Source organism: Coenobita brevimanus, chromosome 72 (assembly GCF_032717465.1).
Source record: "Coenobita brevimanus isolate Jiangsu-jjx chromosome 72, ASM3271746v2, whole genome shotgun sequence".
In the NCBI taxonomy this organism is placed as follows: Eukaryota; Metazoa; Arthropoda; class Malacostraca; order Decapoda; family Coenobitidae; genus Coenobita; species Coenobita brevimanus.
The window spans coordinates 40,374,681-40,397,642 of record NC_137025.1 but is presented as its reverse complement, the minus strand read 5'-3'; the positions used below and the strand labels follow the sequence as shown (position 1 = coordinate 40,397,642).

General features: G+C 39.8%; 1 protein-coding gene across 1 annotated transcript in view; it reads left to right on the top strand.

The window, feature by feature from the left end:
• Nucleotides 1–22,962, top strand: part of LOC145407110 (glutamate receptor ionotropic, delta-1-like) — a 58,052-nt gene that overhangs the window by 22,080 nt on the left and 13,010 nt on the right. Inside the window, exons 7-9 of the mRNA XM_080278129.1 lie at nt 2,261–2,313; nt 17,886–18,103; nt 18,947–19,098. Coding sequence (XP_080134255.1) covers nt 2,261–2,313; nt 17,886–18,103; nt 18,947–19,098 — 423 coding nt within the window. The remainder of the gene's footprint in view (nt 1–2,260; nt 2,314–17,885; nt 18,104–18,946; nt 19,099–22,962) is intronic.

Here is a 22,962-nt window from a genome sequence, read left to right as displayed (position 1 = left end):
CCGTTGTGGCGAATGACAAGGATAGCGCTATGACGGAATGGGTAGGAAGGTAAGAGTCAGAGGTGGGGATGAAGAGAATAACGAACAGAGTTTTTAACCATGGAAAACGAAACGTCGCACAAAGGTAAACCTCCATCGCGACCAGGTTTGAGGCAGAAAGAGACCAGTGAAAATCCCAAATTACAGCTGGACAAGGGTTAATGGAGTCGGTTATGTTAGGTGGCTGAGTGGTATTGGTTAGAGGATGGGGTGTAGATGACTGGGTGGTATAGGTGAGGGGGTGGCATTACTGGAAGGGTGGCAACGACAGGTGAGTGGTGTAGGGTGGGAGGATGAAGTAAGTGAAAGGATGGTGTAAGTGGAGTTTCCTGTAAATCACATTAGCTGAAGTGAATATAATGTATTACATTATAAAGGAATCAATAGGAAGACAATACTGGGAGGCAGGAAAGATTAGAAACGTAGTGATGATACAGGGGGTGATGATAATAGCAGTGGCGATAATGATAGTGATGATAGCAGTACTGATGACTGTCATGGCATTGATACTAGCGGTGATGATAGTGGTAGTATGATTTTTTGAAATTCAGGAAAACGACATTTTGCACAGATATACTTCCTTTTAACTTGGGTTATAGGCAGGGAATTACACTCCATGAACTGCTTACTCCAAGGGATGGAGGCCTCCCGGAGCCCAAGAAAGTGCCAGTAGGCCAAGCCATAGCTTTTTACAAAGGCAACGCTGGGTTCTTCTGGTAGTATATATATATATATGTGTGTGTGTGTGTGTGTGTGTGTGACTGTATGTATATAGGTAGATAGATAAATAGATAGACATAAGCAGACAGATAGATAGATACATAGATAGATATAGATAGATAATCGCACGCGCGCGTGTGCGTGTGTGTGTGTGTGTGTGTGTGTGTGTGTGTGTGTGTGTGTGTGTGTGTGTGTGTGTGTGTGTGTTTTATTCTGGATTTAAAATCTTCCTTAACATTATGCTAAATATAGTGTGTTACGTCTGTTGTAACAGCTATTCATCACTAAATGGTGGAAGGGATTTTAAATACAGTACTAGCAAAAAGCCAGCTTCAATCAAAGCTAGTGAATATTAAGTAATAAACCTTCACATCACAGGTGTGGAACGTGTTCAAGCGAGCAATCTTGCATTTGTAGTCTTTTTCGGCCACATTTCCTTGTTTTTCTAAAATTGACTAGAACTATTGCAAGGCAACTTCTTGACATTTTAGAAAAGGTAGTACGTGTCATTATTGGCCCAAGAGCCGAGGGGAGTAAAGTTTTCGTGTTTTTTTCTTACTTAGAAGAATAATATTGGGTGTCTTTTATGCTTTTGTTTTTTTCCTGGGAAAAGTTATATAACAACGAAGAAAATTTTCATGATAGTTTCAAAATATAATCAGATGCCATGGTTGGTTCAGTGGACGAGACTTAAAAAATAAAAACTTTTGGTTCTCTTCAAGCAGGAAAACTTTACACGCTGTATGGGGCAAAAAATTTTGCATACCAAACTTCTGCGGAAGGATGGTGTTCCTGCTAACTCGTCCGAACAATAATAGATGATCATGCTGGCAAATAATGGCTGGTCATGAACTGCTTCACACAAACTGCATTCCCATATATTCTATTCATAAAAACTTCTGACAGTCATTTACACTGAAGGATAGATGCCAGCTGTGGTAAGGGAGGCACTACAAAAATAAATTAGTTAAAATAATTTTATGTGTTCTACCACAATTTTCTCAGATATGAATTATTCAAGCACTCTTGAGGAGAAAAGCTTTCTTCACTCATTCTAAAGCAAGCTGGAAAAGGATGTTAAGAATGAGGTAACTTTATATTACTGAAAGCAACTACTGTAGAATCGTCTACATAGCTTATTACGGCGATTACCAAACATAACTGCAGCGAGCTCTCATAAGTTGAACAAAATCGACCGGCTGTAGCAAGAATAATATAAACAAATGCACCATCATAGGGAAGAGGATGAAAGAAACTATAAGGGATAGGGCGAGAATGAGAGTGGTTGTTTTGTTGCTGCTGTGTTTTTGTTGTTGTTGTTGTAGATTCATCTGGAATGTGAACCTAATGAACTATAGGCTTCTGTTACCCTTCTCCTACAGCCCACCACTCTCCACTTAGGTAAGAGGGAAGTAGTTAAGGAACGTTTGTATAACCAGGCACTTGAGCTATCCAGTTATATCGGTGCCACCGAGTGATATAATTTTTTTTCCCCCGACAGAAACATTATTTCCCACGCGGTGTTGTGGATCGTCAAGGCATTCACGCAGGAAAGTAAGTTAACCCTCTCATGGTCCCGTCAACTTTAGTATTGTATTTTAGCTGATGCTACACAGTATTATCCAGCTCAAAGAGCCTTAGAGCTAATACTTTGATCCTTAACCCCTTATGGCCTAGAAAAATCTATTAAATACTTCTGGCGTTTGCCAGAGTTTATTCAGTTCAGAGTGAGTTAGAAAATGTGATAGTTAACCCCCAGCAGTGACGTCCTGTTCCACTTTATTATAGACGTCTACAGATGATTTTATAGCTCTGAGGAAAAATTTCTCGAGTTCAAAGGATTAATAATTTATTTCTAATTTTTCCAGTTCAGAATATCTTCCCGAAGCTAAGCAGAATTGTCTGTAGTCAGCAGTACTGAAATAAAACATATCATTGGACTGAATGGGTTAACAATGATATTTTTCTTGATTCGCCCCAGTACACTTCATGTCAAACTTTTCACAAGAATGACATTTTTTTTTTTTTTTTTACATTTTTTGTTGCTCCCTCCAGACAATGCTATTTAGCTTTGAGAGATGTTTTGTACTGTTAAAAAAAAAAAAAGTTCTTCATCAACTCCTTCAATACGATGAGCGTCTTCAAAGAAAAATAATTTTTTCTTACTTTTGCTAGAAAAAAGAAAAGATGTCCTTCAATATAAGTAGTTTATATATATATATATATATATATATATATATATATATATATATATAGAGAGAGAGAGAGAGAGAGAGAGAGAGAGAGAGAGAGAGAGAGAGAGAGAGAGAGAGAGAGAGATGTCTTTTTCGTTGCTTTTACTTTACTCCAGGTCCAATAGACGATTGTGTCCAGCCGAGGAAAAAAAAAATGATTACGCCTTATTATCTGTTAAATAACACAGGCGGCAAGATTTGTGGTTTGAACATTGATATAAACTTTTTTTTTTTATGCAAGGAAGAAGGAATCAAAGGCTAGAAGCCCACAAATTGTTCCATCCAAGTAAGAATATAAACGAGACTAGAGGCCTTCCCAAGGGAGGAATCACACCAGCTGTGAGCCGATACGTATGTAGCGCGGCTTGGAATATGACCTTGATCTTGACCTAGTTTCACCAATTTCGAGCTCGCAGATTTTCATCCCAACCACACACCTATAAAATTTTGTGATGATATCTTGAGCGGTTGCGAAGTTATCGTGCTAACAGATACACAGACAAACTGAAAACAATACCCGTAGGAGATTTTTATCCCCACAACACACCTGTAAAATTTTGTGATGATAACTTGCGCGGTTGCAAAGTTATCGTGGTAACAGAGAGACAGACCTTGACCTACTTTCACATATTTTTAACTCGTGATCATTTTTTTTCTCTGCTAAACACCTGTAAAATTTTGTGATGATATCTTGAGCAGTTGCGAAGGTATCATGTTAAAACACACACACACACACACACACACACACACACAAACTGAAGACAGTACTAGCCTCGCTATCGCAGCTGGTAATACCAGAGAGCCAAATTTAACATCCATTCATATCGAGATGTCTGGAGACACTGCTTTTAAAAGACTGGAGGTCATAGACAGTTCCAAAGCTGACCTGTTGCATACATGAATGGCTGTGAATATCGGTTAACTCTTGCATTAAAGAGTGGGGCCGATAAGGGATGAGAGTTTGTTTCTATACGGGTGCAACGTGCCTACCATAGTGGTGGAGGGATGCAAGCTGTCAGTTCAGAGGAGCAGTGACCATTGAGGCAGTAATAGAAATGAGATAAAGATGCAACAGTGCGGCGAAGAGACCAAGGTTGAAGGGAACCAGTAAAGGGAGGAGAGCTAATGCGACAAAAAGCCTTTGACTTCACCTTGTTGGAAAGAGCTTGATGTGGAGAGCCTCCCCTCACATGAGCGCTGTACTCTACACAGGTGCAAATAAAACCCATGTATAAAGTCAATAACTGCAGGGGTAAAAACGGCATGGGATCGAATTAGCACACCTAATCTCTTGGAAGCAGATTTTACAAGAGAGGTAATATGATCTTTCCAAGATAAATCCCAAGAGAATTTAACCCCAGATGAGATCATAGATGATGAAGGATTGAGTTGGGTGTTAAAAATTAGAAGATATTCCTGTGGTAGATTTTGACCGGTCGAAAGATGTAAGAACTGAGTTAAGATGCACTGAAAACAACATTACTTTTGCCCCAATCAGAGGTATGAACCGAGTCAACCATTAAATGTGATATAACCTCATCCCTTGTTTGTTGAAGTGACTTTTGAGATGGATGCTGTGGGAAGCGGATTGAAAGGTGAAGGGTGAAGTTATCTGCAAATGAGTGAACAGGGTTTGATGTACAGCATAGGTCATTGATGAATAGAAGGAAGAGAACTGTGATAAAACAGAGCCCTGAGGAACACCGCTATTGAGAGCCACAGGAGAAGAACTGTGGCCGTCTACATCAGCAACTACGGGGCGACTGAAAAGGAAGCTAGAGACGAAGGCGCAGGCAGTCTGGAATTTAAAAATTTATACCAGATTCGATCGAAAGCCTGAGATGTCAAGTGCAATACCAAAGCTCTCGCCAAACTCCCGAAAAGAGGATGACCAGGAGTCTGAAAGGAAGGTGAGAAGATCGCCAGTGGATCGTTCCTGGCAGAACCCATACACCCACACTAATGATGGGAGAGAAGGTTATGATAGAGAAGGTCCTTTAATTTGTACCAGCTGCAATTGCAATGCTGGTATTGTTTTCAGTATGTCTTTCTGTCTGTGTGTCTCTTAGCACGATAACTTTGCAACTGCTGAAGATAATATCAAAAAATTTTCAGGTGTGTAGTAGGGATGAAAATCTCCTATGAGTTCGAAATTGGTGAAAGTAGGTCAAGGTCAAGGCCATATTAAGAATCGTGCTAGATATGTATCGGCTCGCGGCTGGTGTGATTCCCCCTTTGGTGGGACCTTCAGTTTTTTTGGTAAGAACAGCTTCGAAACTTTAGAAATACACGAAGTTAAAGAAACTGGGCGATAGTTGGAGGGATGGAAATGGTCACCCTTCTTTGGGACAGGCTGAATGAGAGCAAATTTCCAGCAAGAAGGAAAGGGTCAAGTTGACAGACAAAGATAAAAGAGTTTACCTAGGCAGTGAGTAAGCACAGAAGCACAGTTCTTGTGGACAACAGGAGGACCCCATCAGGCCCATATGCCTTGTTATTGTTGAGACCAGTGATGGCAGCAGACACATCAGTTGAAGAAATTTTAATGTTTGCCACATGGAAGTCAGAGGGGGTAAGTGATTAAGTGATGGAGGAACAGCATTTAAATCATCTAAGGTGGAACTGGAGGAGCAAGTCTGAGCAGAGTGTTCTGCTTTATCAATTGAAGAAACAGTGCATTTAGTACGAATATATATATATATATATATATATATATATATATATATATATATATATATATTAGTAGAGCAAAGGACAGAGTTAGCATGATTTCGAGCAGAAACATAAAAGAGATGAGATTCATGGGTGGGTTGGCTCCGGTATGAGATTAAGGGTGGGTTGGCTCCGACACCTTTTGAAGGCTGTCTCCTTGTTGTGGAGAGCATTACAAAAAGCTTGACAAAACCAAGCTTTTTTGCAACAGTCACAGGGTAAGCGAAAGAAATGTGTGTTTCCATGCATGAGAGAATAAGCTCTGTATTCCACAAGGCACACTCAGATGGCTCTTGCCCATGGAAGCAGTAATCATTCCCAGGGAAATCAAAGTACTGCCTGAGCGCCTCTCAATCAGCACTTCTTAAGTTCTAAAGCCACCATTTCTTGGGAGGGTCTACAGGCCTTGCTGGAGTTATAAGACAAGTAAAGTGATAAGGATATGATCAGAGGAGTCCAATGGAGAGAAAACGTTAGCAGGAGGGTTAGTTTTAATTAAAAGGTAAAGTATGTTGGAACTCTCTCAAAAGACGTCAGGGATATGGATAGGATGCTGTGTAAGCTGCTCCAAGTCATTTAGGAGAGAAAAGATGTAGGTTTGTTCATCAGGTGGATCAGTGAAGGAGAGGAAAGCCAAAGGTGGTGGTGAATATTGAAATCACATAGAATGGAGATTTCAGAAAGAGGAGAAATTGATAGGATGTGCTCCTTCTTAGAGGTAAGATAGTCGAAGAATTTTTCAAAGTCACCAGAATTAGGGAAAAGTAATCAACACAGATATATTTAGACAGAGAATGACAGAATAGTCAAAGCCAGCAAGTTGAGAATTCAGAAGATTCAAGATTAGGAACACGAGAGCAAGATATGTTGTTGCATACATATACTCGTAGGCTACATAGCAGCGGCCTTTGACTCTAAAATGAGTATAGAGAAAGTAGGAGGATACAGAGAAGGGTTTACTCCCAGTACCTCAAACAGCTAAGTTTCAGTTACGAAGAGAAGGTGAAGTCCATAGGAAGAGAGGTGGATTCAACCGAGAGAAAATTAGAGGGAACTCTGCAAATGTTTCAGAAAAGACGAAGTGAGTCAGACAGCAATTCCAAGCATTTCTCTCGGCTGTCACAGGGAGAGGGACGGATGGTGGGGGGTTTTATGCCCCCTCCCCCCCCAAGGACTCCAAGGATGGATGTTGAAATGCCATTTTCATTTTCTTTTATTTAGAAATGTAAGTATAGTGTGTATTGTGCATGTAGTTTGGTGTTGATAGTTGGAGAAAACCATACAGGAAAGTCCTCTGGCCTACTCTCTGTGTTACTGAAACACTGAAAAGGTTCAGCAAAAGGAGATGATCAGAAGCTTGTCCCATGAACTGATGAAACAGGAGCTCCAGCTCTCTCTATCATCAGCTTTCCATCCACCTTGGGAGTACCGTCCTGTCTGACTGGTACAGAGAATGACCCAAACGCTTGGAGCTCGTGAAGGCGTTCCCTTAGGGAGAGAGAGAGAGAGAGAGAGAGCTGATGTGTTACATAAAATTGCATTAGAAACCTGGACACAAACGAGATGGGAGTGTGCTGCTGTCATGGAACGGAAGACAATCAGCATTTGATATCGCATCTGCATTTTTAACCTTCTGCCTTTTAGGGTGATTTTTTCAGCTGAGTAAAATTGCTTGACATTAGCCAGAATGTATTATTTAGTGAGTCTACAGCAGTGAAGGGAATAATGGCAATGTTTTTTTCAACTTCTGGCTGCCAAGAATTACTAATAAGTGGGTCATTACGGTATCGTGGCAAGCTCTAATTTATTACCGCTATCTTTTTGGGCTGCTAACATGTTAGCGAGTAAGTATATGTTCGTTTTATATACGCAAGGTTCTTTGATAACCTACTAAAGAACATACAGTATTTGCATCAATTAGACATTCACAAATTAATATATATATATATATATATATATATATATATATATATATATATATATATATATATAGTAAACTCTGTAATATCCAGACACCAATTCTTGGACACCTCAATTTCCGGACATTTTGGGCCTGGGCCTTCAGAACACAAAAATGGCCAAAAAACGAAAAAAAAAAAAAAAAAAAAAAATTGAATTTTTTCCCACCCATAATTTGAAATTGACACGCAGCACTGAACAGCTGTGTTTATGCACGGCCACCAGCCCCCAGTTGTTCCTCCCCCCTCCCCAGTTACAACCTAACTATCATCGTGAGAAGATGCTCATCGCAATGGATGCCGCACATGCTAGTTTTTGTGAATAAACAGAATAAACTGCAATACCTCGCCACTAGACCACATTTGAATTAACAATGTTGTGCATTGTTAAGAAATTAGAATTTAGAACGCAAAGGATTAAGTGTGGGGTGCAAACTGGTGGTCGAAACCGGCAATTGAAACTGGCGTGACGCAATGAAGAACAGAATGTGCAGTGTTAAACAGTTATAACTCACAGTGCAAAGAATTAAGTGCAGCACAACACTGGATTACTGTATGTGCTTCAAGAGCATTTTCACCACTGCCAGAGCCTTAGAGGAGGAGGCCACATACGTGCTGTAAGTACCATGTACACTGCTAAATATTTTCCATACATCTAATTCCTCATTCTCTTGTTCCTTTTCAGCTATTTCATGCTTCATGTTCCTTTATTGGTGTAAATAGGGTCTTAAATAGGTGCTATGCATGTCTGGTAGGGAGTTATAAAGGTGTTTTTCTGAGTTAGGCTGGGTTAGGGTCCATAAGTACCAATCCAGGAGGCAGGGGCCCAATATCCGGACGGGCCCAATTTCCAGAAATGCTTTTTGCTCTATTACATCGGATGTTGGGAAGATTAATATATATATATATATATATATATATATATATATATATATATATATATATATATATACTGTAATCTTCTTGTCTTTACAACATTAGTTACAACTTCATTGTGGGCAAGAACTTGACTCAAATTAGTGATGTCTTATGCTTCCCTAATATGGCCTCCCATGCAGTCTAATACTAAAACCCACAACAAAACCTTGCAAACCAATATAGAACAAGTCCCTAGATACCATCACTGGCTGCACCATTCTACTCCTCTACTTCATTTCAAGCTTATATTCTCACTGTTAGGGTTTATCTCGATATGAGAGGCACACAGTTATATGCGGCAGTTGGTGTCATCACACAACGCCCCTCTCATTATATGACAGAACCACACAGTACAACTAGAAACATAAAATTATCCCCACACATAGATTTACCTCTTACATCTTGTGGGTTAGGGGAATGACTCAGTCTACTGAGTCCTAAGGCAGAATGGGTTAATGAATGGAAACCTGACGAATGGATGTAGGAAGTCTTTCATGTCATTTTAGTTCCTTCAGTACAGTACAGTTATGTCCTTAGTTCTTTATTCTTCCTGCCACCAGAGGATTTTATTAAGCTTCAATAAGATTTTTCAAACATGAGTGGTGAGCAGATATTTCTGTCATTAACCATTACAGTGAAAGAGGTACAGTATAGTATAAACTTTAATCTGCTTTAAGCTGGTATAACTTAAACAAATAAGGTTCTCACCTAATACCGGGTAATACCACTTTAGTAGCTACTACAGTGTACACTCCTGCAAGAAAAAATCAAGGATTTAGCTGCTGCGCTGTAGAATTGTTGAGTAGATGTGACTCAGAATCATATTTTAACCCGTGGCGTCCCGTCGACGTTCTTTAACGTCCGCATGTTTTGTCACTGCCAATCCCGTCGACGTACATAAACACAAATCAATTGCAAGGTCCCTAATTTGCACAATTTTCAGTTTTCTCCAGTGATTTTTGGTACGGATACACGTGACACCTTCCTCTACAAGATGCCAGGCAGGGACAATGCCTTACCCAGCATGACCTCCTCCCTCCCCCTGCATGCCATTGTCTCAGCAATTCACCTGTTATCAGTGACCTGACCAGTAAAGCCACGTCATGCCACGGTACGAAATTCAGGGCTAGAGTGATTCCCCAATCAATGACAATGTGGAGGACAAACTTTCCATAGCATTAGAGGAAGAAACAGTCAGAAATGATGATCAGGTAATGTGGCAAAAAAAGGTCATGTATGGTGATGCATTAGTGAGTGAAACAGTGCTTATAATGCCTATAGTACTGCTTGAAAACCAATATACTCTTGTACTACATATAAATTCGTACCAAGTAAATAAATAAATACCGTTTATGAGTGGTGTGAAATAGTTATCCTCCCACAGAACTCGTTTTCTTTGGTGCCAGGCTGTAAGAAAATCCAGTAAGGTAAGGAGGTACTCCTACCTGTATCAAGTATTTTAAACCTCAGGTGAGTGATTTCTCTATGAATTTTCGATGTTTCTCACCAAAAGCGGAGGTTTGAGCCAAAAAAAAAAAAATTCCAAAAATGGTCGGGATTGGGGGGAGTCAGTGGTGGAAAAGTGGTCGGGATAGGGCGGGTTAAGTGGCACTGGAGAATTGATAACACCTCTTCCATAGGCTACACCTCATTTTTTTTTTTTTTTTTTTTTGTAACTGATGCGAGCTAAGTCAATGTAAAAGCAATACCAAAAATTGTTTAGGATACTGAGAAAGAGGCGCAACGAAGACTGTGTATGGCACTTATTGCGTGAGGTACCAGTTATTCACCACTGGAATATTTTTAGAGATATTTATTATACTCCTGCACGTGCGAATTGAGAGAGGGTGTAATATGTTGGCTGGCATGTATCTAGCCTTCTTTGTGTGTGTGTGTGTGTGTGTGTGTGTGTGTGTCAACATGTCCGATTTCGACCATGCTTCGTGGAATGATTGAAGTTCAGTCAAGGAATTGACCTTTTCTTTTTTTAGAACACGTGATCAAAGATCAAGGTCAAAGGCTGATCTAGCATGATTAACTTGGAGTTTTTATCTGATTTAGACTAAACGTGTTCCAATGATTGAGAGTAAAACACAAGTGAAGGGAGTAAATTTTGAGAACACACTGTCAAAGATCAAGGCCTCAAGGAAGGTCAGACTTCTGGCCTGTGCCTGTGGGTGAACGAAATAGCTCAAACAATTTTGATCCGTTGCGGGACAAACTGTGTGAAAGAGAAAACACTTTTATTCTGATCTGGACCAAACTTGGTGATGGGAAATGGCAGTCAAGAAGTTGACCTATTGTTTTGTAGAATGAGTCAAAGGATAAAGTCATATGGTAATGTCACTCTGAACTGGTTTTATCATATTTAGACCAAGCTTTTAACAGGGATTCATGGTAAAGTGGTAATAAAGGAACTATAATTAAAAAAAGAAAAAAAGTCAAATGTGATCAAAGGGAAAGGTGAAATGTTAAGGTCACGTGAGAAGGTAAACTTAAACTTTTTGATTCGATTTATACCAAACTGTGTGGGAGGGTTCAAGAAAAAGCAAAGATCTGGGATTTCGGCTTTTAAGAATTCATTATTGATCAAGGTCACTAGATAGGGTTTAAAGTCAAGGACACAAGATTACATCAATGACTGACCTAGTTCCCTGCACTCGCTGAATGCAACATATTAACTAAAGTAGTTTTGACTTGATTTAGATCAAACCTGGTGTAAGGAATGAGGGTCAGCTAAGTGGTACACCTAATGCTTTTCAGAACAGTACGTCAAAGGTTGTGATCTTGACATTTAATTGTTTTCAAAACCGAATTCTTTTATAATCGCCATACTCTGAACCTTTCCATTAAACTACGTCTGAAGAAAGAGTGTCTGACATGATCTTGTTATGTGATTTTGCGTTTGACGTGTTGTCTTAATATAATATCTGTCTATCTATCTATTGCCAGACGCCTTAATCCCGTAAGGGGTGGCCACAAACAAATCGCCTCCATGTCGCCCTGTCCGCCGCCATTCCACTGTCCTGCTCCCAGCTCACACCCCCCTATCTCATATACCTATCCACTCCATCCCTCCATCTCATCCTTGGCCTCCCACTTCCTCTCCCCCCCTCCACCTCACTCACATACACTCTCCTCGTCAGTCTCTCGCCCTCCTTCCTCTCCACATAGCCAAACCACCTCAGATTCCTAACGCTTCCTATCACATCCACATCCACACCACAATCCTCCTTCACTTCCTCATTTGTCAGTCTGTTTCTCCATGTGACAGCCCATGCTCCTCTCAAATAACTCATTTCCACTGCTCTCACTCTTGACTTCTTTCCCTGCAACAAGGTCCAAGCTTCACTACCATACGTTAGAGTTGGTATCACCATATTATCATGTAATAACTTTCTCACTTCCATGCTCACTTCCCTGTTTCTTATCACTGCTTTCAAGGAGCCAGCAACCTTTCTTCCTTGCTGTACACTTTCAAGCACTTCACCCTCTAAACTTCCATCCTTACTCATCAAATAATGCACTCTTATTTTCCATTTCCTCCTCATCCTGCCTCACTGTACATTCACTGACTTCACATCTCTCGAAGACCATAACTTTACTCTTCCTTACATTCACCTTTAGATTCCGTTTCTTACACACTCTCTCAAACTCATCTACCAAGCCTTGCAGCTCCCCTTCGTCTTCACTTAACAACACACTATCATCTGCAAACAAGAGTACAGTTGGTTTATAAACACTGCCCTCTCTCATTAGGGCCGCTCCAACATCCACTGACCTACCTTGTATCTCTTTTATAACCCCATTCGTATACAGACTGAACAGCCATGGAGACATGACACATCCCTGTTTCAACTCAACCTTCAAATAGAAGAATTCACTCAGCTCACTATCCACACACACTGCAGCCATAGCACCCTCATACATACTCTTCACGGCATTCAACACCTTCCCATCTACTCCATATATTCATAATACTTTCCATAATCCTTTTCTATCCACCCTGTCATATGCTTTCTCCAAATCCGTGAAGGTCGCATACAATGAATGAATTATCTGATCCACACAACCTCTTCCCTTCCTGAAACCTCCCTGTTCTTCTCCAACTAATTCCTCAGTTATTTCCCTAACTCTGTCAATAAGTATCCTACCATATACTTTTTCCTATTACACTAAGAAGACAGATGCCCCTATGATTACCACACACTTCTTTTTCCCCTTTTCCTTTGTACAGGGGAATAATTATACCTGATTTCCAATCCTCCTGGACTCTACCTTCCTCCCAGACCAATCTGCACATATTCCACATCCATTCTACTACTATCTCTCCCCCATGCTTCAGCATTTCACCACACACTCCATCAATTCCTGGGGCTTTCCCCATTTTAACTTTCTTCATTGCTTCCACAACTTCCATCCTACTGAATTCTTCCTCTCTTCCCACATCCCTCCGTCTCCCAGCCATTCCCCATCCACTTACACTTGAATTACTTTCATTCTCTATGTTCAACAATTCTTTAAAGTGTTCTTTCCATCTGCTCACTTTTCCTTCTTTCTCTACTAGCAATCTACCATTTTTATCTTTCACTCCCCAACTAACTTCTTTGGCACCCTGTCTAACTCTCTTTACCTCTTTCCAGGACATTTTCTTACATTCCCTTCACTTTAAACTCAAAATCCTTCCAAACTCCTCATCCACTCTCTTGTACTCTCTCTTACTAAACTTTTCACATCTCTCTTCCTCTCTACATATAACTCTCTCTTCTGTCTCTCAACTTCTTCCACGCCCCTGTTTCTCATCCTCTCACTATATGTTTTCGTCTTTTGTGCCACAGCATCTCTCACCTCTTCATTCCACCACGCTGTTCCCTTCACCCCCTTTGGTCTTCTCTTCACCCCACACACCATCTCACATGCTGCACAGATTTCTTCTGTGAATATCTTGTACACACTTCCATGTCCCCCATCTGTTCCAATCCATATTTACCTAATCGCTCCTCCTCTTCCCTCTTATATTCTGCTTTTCTCCATTCTCTTGCAGCCCTTCCATTCTCCTTGCATGAACTACCTCCTCCTGCCTTTCCCTTCTTCTATTTCTTCATTTCCTTTGGACCTTGATTCTGACCACCACCAAGTGGTGGCCAGAAAGTCCACTCCCCCAGCGTGTATATACTCTTGCATCCATTACACACGTTCTCATCCTTTCATTCACACACTTATAATCAATCATTGCCTTCCATTCATTCATTTCACCACCCACCCTACTCCTCACTCGCCACGTATACTTATGGATCATTTTGTGCCTGATGAGGGTATTGGCTATCACCAACCCCCTCCCTGCACATATGTCCACTAAAGCACTGCCATGTTCATCCATCTCTGCAGGCATACCTCAGTCTCTAACTACTCCATCCACCTTCACATTCCCTACTTTTCCATTCATATCTCCAGTCAAAAAGACTCTCTCATTCCTTTCAAACTTTTCCATGCACGCATCCACATTTGTCCAGAACTCTTCTCTCATTCTGTTTGCACGATCGTGCGTTGGCACATACACGCACACAATCACCCACATTTGTAGTCCAGCTTTCAATCTTACCCACACAATCCTTGAGCTAACCAATCCATACTCTCTTATATTCTCCTTCCATCTGTTACTCACAACAATACACTCTCCTTCTTTTGCCCTCTCATTCTCACCTACTCCCGCGCATATACCCCATCCATACTCCCATTCTCTCACACTCTCACCTCTCCATTTAGTCCCATTTAGTTTCAGTTAACCCACATACATATATATATCTATATAAATATCTATGTCTATATATATATATATATATATATATATATATATATATATATATATATATATATATATCTATATAAATATCTATGTCTATATATATCTCTCTATCTATCGATCTTTATATATATAATTTAATGCTTGGCTGGTCCTGAATCTTTCCACTAAAATTGGCCCAAATCAGATTTAGACTATTTTAGTTTTGTTCAAGCATGGACACTCGGGTCAAGATTTAACCTTGTCCTGTGGCCTAGAACTTTGAGTAATTGTTCAGAAAATTGAAGCCTTTTGGTCTGATTTGAGCTAAAGTTTTTTATTTTTTATTTTATATGTGTCCAACTCTGGGCATAGGCTTCACAGCCTGCTATCAAGGCCCAGCAGTCCTCCTACATACCATACACCTCTACATGTCACGACTTCGGCGCTAACACCCACCGTCCATATTGAATACATGCTAGGGCTGTCTCATCAGGACTGGTTTACTGGTATTAGCGGGGGTATTTTTATGACATGTCGGCGGGTCTTCTGGTAGATCAGTAAAGCCTGATTTAATGAAATTCAAATCCTTAAACTGTTCCCTGCCCCAGCGGAGATTTGAACCTGGGTCCTTTGGGACTGTAGGCCACCTCTCTACCGATTGAGCCACCGTCTTGGTAGATGATCATGGTCAAGAGGTAAAGTACAAAAAGAAAAAAAAGTCCCTTAGACCAATTGTAGGGCGTGGGTGTTGCACTCTCTGTGTACCGGTACCTCTTCCATTTTTTTCAGTATTTGATAATTGACCACTAGCCTGCACTGATCTGGAAGCTAAGGTCATTAAGACTCTCTCTCTCTCCAGCAAAAACATACAGAAAACGGAGCTACCACCCTGGAGGCCTGAATATCTTTACTGATTTCTCCAGCAGTATCACTGTCACTGCCTCGGTTTTATAATTTTTTTTTTTTTTTTTTTAAGTTTTGCAACCGAAATCTACGAACTCATATAATGAAAGACTGCAATACCTTTCATCAAATTCAAATTAATTTCATCGATAAACTAAAGTTCTTACCTTTTTAAATAGTTTTCTTCCCGAAACGAAGGAACGTTTCATGGTAGGGATTGCCAAGACGTCAGTTTATTAAATTTCACGAGTTCCAAATACGAATATGAGGGATTATTAAAGGCAATCATTATTCGTCTGTAATCAAGTGATATTATTTATATATTATCTATATTTAGTACATGTACTGTTTAAGGTAAACAAGCATTTAATTTTATGGGCTCATGAAAGAACCATCTTATTATCGCAGTAAAAATGTTTCTCCTTAGATAAAAAAAAAAAAAAAAAAAAAAAACACTCGAGGCATGCTGCATCCTGCTGGGTTCAGGATTTCTTAACTTTAGCGGAGTGTTTCAACAAAACCTATAGGACTTAAAATCGTCCCTTCAGCACCCAAATAAATGAAATAAGAACGTCCACGACATGAAAGACTGCAGATGATTCAAGATCTTTTTTTTTTTTACACAAAAAAGAGGAACCAAGGCTAGAAGCCTGCAACGTTGTCCTTTCGACGAAAAAAAAAAAGAAAAGAAAAGTGTATTTATCAAGATCCACTTATTTTGATTTGCCTGGACATATTACACTGACAACTCTATATGCAGGGCCATAATTTCTTCTAGGGGAGCTATAACCCCCCTAATATTTTCTGTAACCTCAACTAAGATTGAATGTTCAGTAACCTGAATCCTACCGCAGGCGTATAGGAACAATCTTGATAAGGATGCAGCATAGTGCATCAGAAATGTTAAATGGCCAAATTGTTAGTCACAGTCTGGATTGAAAATTCAGACTGGCAGAAAGTGAAGCCTTTTATTTAAACACCCTACTCCATCACTAAACATACATGCTTCATGAAACATCGACTTTTAGGTAAAATCACACTGAAAAATACCGGATGGTCTGCAAACTTAACCGTTTCGATTTAATTTTAAGTCTGTAGTACGGAGGTATAATCATTTTGTCTAGCCCCCCAAAAAACTCTGTTGAAAATTACGGGACTGATATGTCATAACCAGAGGGGAGTACGTAATGAGGAAGATAGTCCCAGAGCTTACCAAACTGCATACATGAAGGACTAGGAATACGACTAATTTTTGCAATAGAGAATTGGACAAAAAAGTGGTGAGGGTGTTATGGACGGTGGCTAAGCACCCATTCTAATGAAGGAAGAATCCGGTAACTATTGGAACTGCGATTGTAGACGGAACAGAGGGTGTAGATGAGGGCGCCCATCATTCACTCACTTGATGTAGTTCCACTTCTCCCTTCATTTCTATCATTCTTTTTCTGTACCTGTCCTCCTCTCTGCCTTTTTCTCCTATCCTTGTCACCATTTATTACCAATCTTTCCACTTCAGATGGCTTTGCACTGAGTGAAAAGGCAAATAGTTTCCTGTAACTCAGGAAACCATTTACAACACTGGGCGGTAACCATATAGTCAGATGACTGGGTGACGTGGAGCTTATTATGGTGCCCCTGTTAAGCAGGGGAAGACATTAAAGCAGCGTTCACCCAGAAACCAAACCTTCACACTAAAGTTTATTCTGTCTTATCAGAGACGAGATGAACTTTGAGCTTTTGAAAGCTGGCAGCTGATTGATTGTCCGGTGCATTCATTATTAATGATGCATTTTCAATTACAGTATTTACATTATAATGGTTACAATAACTGATTGACAATAAGAATGGCCAAATAAAATATCATATATTGTTATTTGCATTGATTAATTTAAAAAGGGGCCTGACAAACTTTATGGCCTAGGTAAAAAATTTTGAATTCTCGGGACAAATCAATACACGTCCAGGTAAAGTTTTACGAGTACCTTGATTTCTTCCCCATGCTCAGGCAAATTAAGGTAAACTATTTCATTACTGGGACAATTTGTAAAATCTAACTTAGTAAAACATCGGAATTCCAATGAAAAAGGATATATATATATATATATATATATATATATATATATATATATATATATATATATATATATATATATATATATATATATATATATATATATATGTTTGTGTGTGTGTGTGTGTGTGTGACTCTCGGCAGTTGCTGGGCTTGGTTTGTGTAATATCATAAAGTATAACAGACAAGTAGTTTACTGCCGCACCCTCGTCTGTTGGCCCAAAAAGAGCCTGAAAATGCGTAACTGGTCACTTTATAAATCAGACTTCATATTTATACAAAATCTTAAGGTATCTATATAGATTCTCGATTTAGGAATCTTTGTGAATGTGCTTCAAGTAACAGAATTTTCTTGGGTGGAGGGGTCCTAGTAAGGCATCTGTAATTGTCCCGGAGGCGCTAGGAGGGCTGGAAAAGACTCATTTCAAATCAGTCTCTCAGTAACTCATTATGTATATCATTGATATTGATTTTTCTAGGCCGGCTTCTAAGGAGGGTCCAGCAGATACATGTTTGTTACTCATCTAAACTTAATAATTACTAAGGCACAGAGAAGCTGCCAAGGACTGACGGCAGCAGGGTGGTGGTGACGACGTGGCTGCTGGCGTCACTGGTGTTTATGTCATCATACAGTGGCATCCTCACAGCCATGCTCACCGTGCCTCGCGTCACCGTCCCCATTGACTCCATAGAAGATCTAGTGCAGCAGACCGACGTCCCTTGGCGCCTCGAGGCTGGCAGTATGATGTATCAGTATTACCAGGTATTTATTGGGGGGGGGGGTTGTTCGCTATCAATATTTTTCATTTCTGAGACATATCCTCTTTTCAGTCTTAATTTTTCAGTTCATTTGTTTAGTAAGATTTGCTTGAATTTCTGGGAGTAGCTTAACATTTACAGTGTTAGATACATTTAACTTACTGGCATGATGTTCCTCTCTTATTGGCTAGATGTACTCTATACTGGTTGAGCCTACCGAGAGTACAGTATGGTGCAGTATGTGCATTTCACTTTGCTTTTAGCTGACTGGGCGAACTGTGAAAGTAGGTGGAATTCTCGAACATATTTACGATCATTTCCCTCTTGTAACTTGGAACCTTATTTGAAGGAAGAGCAAGAGACACTACCTTTCTGGTGCTTCCTGCTAAAGACAGAAAAGAGCCCATGATAATATCTCTGTGGTAAGTAAGATTTGTTGCTGAAGAAAGATCATGTGAGAAGATTCAACAGCCGTGAATGTTTCCTATGTCCTTATACCATATCTTGGTCCATATTTTTTGTCCTCTTTCAGCTTAGTTTTGCATGTAATTTAGTCGCAAAATAAGTCAGAACTGTGGCTCTACATCCTTTCCACAACACTTCTTTGTGACTAGCGTTATAGCTTTAGCCTCTTGCTTCAGCTCGGTATTTAACATGGAGAGATGTCAATTTTAAGCCAAGTTAGCGTTAAAAAAAAGTATAATAAAAGGTAACCTAGGACAGCATCTAGTTAAGCAAAGTTAGCTCAGGTGATTTGATGGCATAAAAGAAACACTCTGCACCAAAAGGAGTTAGATTTTATGTATATAAGTGTTTGGGTAACTAATTTAAAAATTTCTCCGATAAGGAAGCAAAGGAGGGAGTCAAAAAGGCGGTTTTCGATGGACACTCAGGTACGTTTACAGACTGCTGGACGGATAGAGAAGCAATCATCAGGGGCGACTTTGCTGGAATCTGTGACGTTCTTGCCATGAAGAAGGCCATATCCTGGGATTTTAGGTACCCTCTTGTTACGTGTCACCATTGATATAACCTAAAAGCCTTTTTTTTTTTTTTTTTTTTTTCACTTTCTATATTTTGACAAACATTTCTCTGAACTTTCCATCGCCAGACGATTTAATTCAGCTTAGGATGGATTCCTCGTACTGAAGGGGGTCAGAGTGGGCAGCAAAGGTCTGTGCAATCCCCAATTTCTGACGGTCATTTATGGAAGAAAGTTAAGCATCAGGCGTGTTTAGTCTGCATATTTTAGAGAATTCGTTTAACGGCGAGGTAGAGAAATCTAGTCACTTAACTCTCATTATGGGTGTCACTAACAACTTTTAGAAAATGCCTCATGCCTACGTCTTTACGATGAATACAGGAAGGTGAGGAAGAATGTCCGGTAGATAGAATATACCAGACAACCGACTCGAGGCAAACAACACCAAACATAATGGCGGGCAGCAGTCAGATTAAAAATGTATCTTTGGATGATGATCAGAACGAGGTACAAATAATTTGGTGAAACTGTTGTAGAATGTGATGTTATCATAGTATTGAGTGTACAGTTACAGCTATGACATGGGTGGATGAAGTTGGGGATGAAGGAAAAGTGCCAAAAGAGGAAAAATATACAGTATATGCCCTGATAAAAACATTTGTACTTAAAGAAGGTTACGCATCAACCATTGTTTACAGCATCCCAGTCTGCTAAATAGATTTCATAAGTAGCCTTATGCAGACTAATGCACAGATAGTGGAATACAAGAACAACCACAGCTAAAGGCGTCTCAACAAACTTATCTGCAAGCCCATTTCGCATCCCCTGCATAGCAGGCATCTGCATCTTCCTAATTCTCTGATGGTCCCTCGCTCATTGTGCTATGAGGTCAGTCGCTGAGTCGTGAATTAAAAAACACGGTAAAAAAGGGACGGAAAGGAGAATGAAAGAGTAGTGGAGCTGAAGGTAAAACTAATACTCTATTTCAAAGTTTATGATAAAAATGAAGCTGTAGATACATAAGCTGTTGGGCCGGAAAATTTGTGACGTGTGATGAGCGTCAAAATGTAATTGCACAAGAAGTAAAAAAAAAAAAGTGTTGTAAGAGGTGCTGAAAACAAAGAAGACACAGGGACGAAAAATGAAGACTGACCCATTCAGTACATGGATTTTCTTATGTTCAATAAAATCGTCTCGTGGCAGCTATATTTGAAAAACTGCGTTCACATGGAAAGGAGTAAACAGAGATTTTATGTCGTGTTTTAGTGCCATGAGTTATTAACTTTCGGCGGAAACTGGTATATTCTCAGAATGAACACTTTTCATGATTTAGCCAGCACATTAATGGAAACACTATATTTTACAGAAGGCGTGTATTTAAAGCATATAAGGTATTATATATATATATATATATATATATATATATATATATATATATATATATATATATATATATATGTGTGTGTGTGTGTGTGTGTGTGTGTGTGTGTGTGTATCAATATATGTTGATATCCACAGGGAAAAAGGAAACACGAATTATCCCAAGAGCATTCTTATATTCACATCCAGATGTGATTTTTTTTTTTTTTTATGTCCGAATCTGGGCATAGGCTTCACAGCCTTCTCCCAAGGCCCAGTAGTCCTCCTACATACCATACACCTCTACATGTCACCACTTCGGCGCTAACACCCACCGTCCATATTGAATACATGCTAGGGCTGTCTCATACAAGACTGGTGTATTGGTATTAGCGGGGGTATTTTTACGACATGTCGGCGGGTCTTCTAGTAGATCAGTAAAGTCTGCTTTTATTAAATTCAAATCCAAAAACTGTTCCCTGCCCCAGCGGGGATTTGAACCTGGGTCCGGTAGGACTGCAGGCCACCTCTCTACTGACTGAGCTACCTCCCACACGAAAGTGTTTAAGATATTTCGGGTTTCCTTTTTCCCTGTGGATATCAGCATGTCTATGAATCAAGCGTTACTAAGTGATTTGTTTGCATATATATACAGTATATATATACACACACACACACACACACACACACACACACACACACACACATATATATATATATATATATATATATATATATATATATTATATATATATATATATATATATATATATATATATATATCCTACTTAAGTACTGCCAGAACCATTAATTCTGCAAAGGATGACCACAAACAAATACTGTATCCTCCATGTTGCCCTGTTTCCCGCCATTTCGCTGCCCTCGTCCTAGCGTACACCCCCCCTTCTCATATACGTCTCCACTCCACCCTTCCATCTCATTCTTGGCCTCCCCCTTCCTCTTCTCCCATACTCCTCACTCACATACTCTATCCTCGTTAGTTCTCACCCTCCATCCTCTCCACATGACAAAATCATATCAGTGTATTTCTCCTAGCACTTTCTACCACATCCACATCCACACAATAATGCTCTTTCACTTCCTTATTTGTCAGTCTGTCTTTTAGTTTAACTCCTCATGATCTTCTCAAATAACTCATTTCCACTGACCTCACTCTTGACTTGTGTCTTTCTAACAGGGTCCAAGCTTCACTTTCATACGTCAGAGTTGGTATCACAGTATTATCATGCAGCGACTTTCTTACTCCCATGCTCACTTCCTTATTTCTTATCACTGCTTTCAAAACAACAATAACCTTTCTTCCTTGTTGCACCCTTTCAAGCATTTCATCCTCCAAATTTCCATACTTACTCATCACACTACCCAAGTACTTAAATGTACTCACATTTTCCATTTCCTCATCATCCAGTCCCACTGTACATTCAGTGACTTCATTTCTCTCGAAGACCATAACTTTACTCTTACCTACATTCACGTTTAGATCCCGTTTCTTATACATTCTCCCAAATTTATTCGCCAAGCCTTGCCGTTCCCTTTCGTCTTCACTTAACAATACAGTATTATCTGCAAACAACAGTGCAGAAAGTTTCCAAACGCTGTTCCATTATATTAGGGCCACTCCAACATCCACTGCCCTACCTTGTGTCTCTTTTATGACCCCATCCATATACAGATTGGACATCACTGGAGACGTGACACATCCCTGTTTCAATCCAACATTCAGACAGAAAAATTCACTCAGTTCACCATCCACACGCACTGCATCCCTAGCACCCTCATTCATACTTTTCACGGCATTCAGCAGCTTCCCATTTACTCCGAACTGTATATTCTTAATATTTTCCACATTCTATGTTTTTCCCCTGTCATATGGTTTCTCCAAATCCATGAAGGCCACATACAACTTTTTCCCCTTCTCCATTAATTTTTCCGCTAAAGATCTAAGGATGAGTTTCCGATCTACACAACCTCTACCCTTCCTAAAAAAAAAAAAACTTTCCTGTTCTTGTCCGTCTAATTCCTGTGTTATTTCCCTAACTCTGTCAGTAAGTATCCTACCATATACTTTTCCTATTACACAAAGAAGACAAATGCCCTCTTGATTATCACACACTTCTTTTTCCTCTTTTCTTTTGTGCAGGGAAATAATTATACCTGATTTCCAATCTTGGGGACTTTACCTTCCTCCCAGGCCAATCTGCACATCTTCCATATAATTGTACTACTATCCCTCCCCCATGCTTCAGCACTTCACCACACGCTTCATCAATTCCTGGAGATTTTCCCCATTTTCACTTTCTTCATTGCTTCCACTGCTTCCATCCTACTGTTCCCTTCCTCCCTTCTCATCTCCATTCTACTCCCCGCCATTCCCTAGCCATTTATACATGCACTACTTTCATTCTCAATGTTCAACAGTTCCTTAAAGAGTTCTCTCCATCTGATCACTTTTTCTCTTTTCTCCACTATCAACGTACCATTTTTATGATTCATTCTCAATT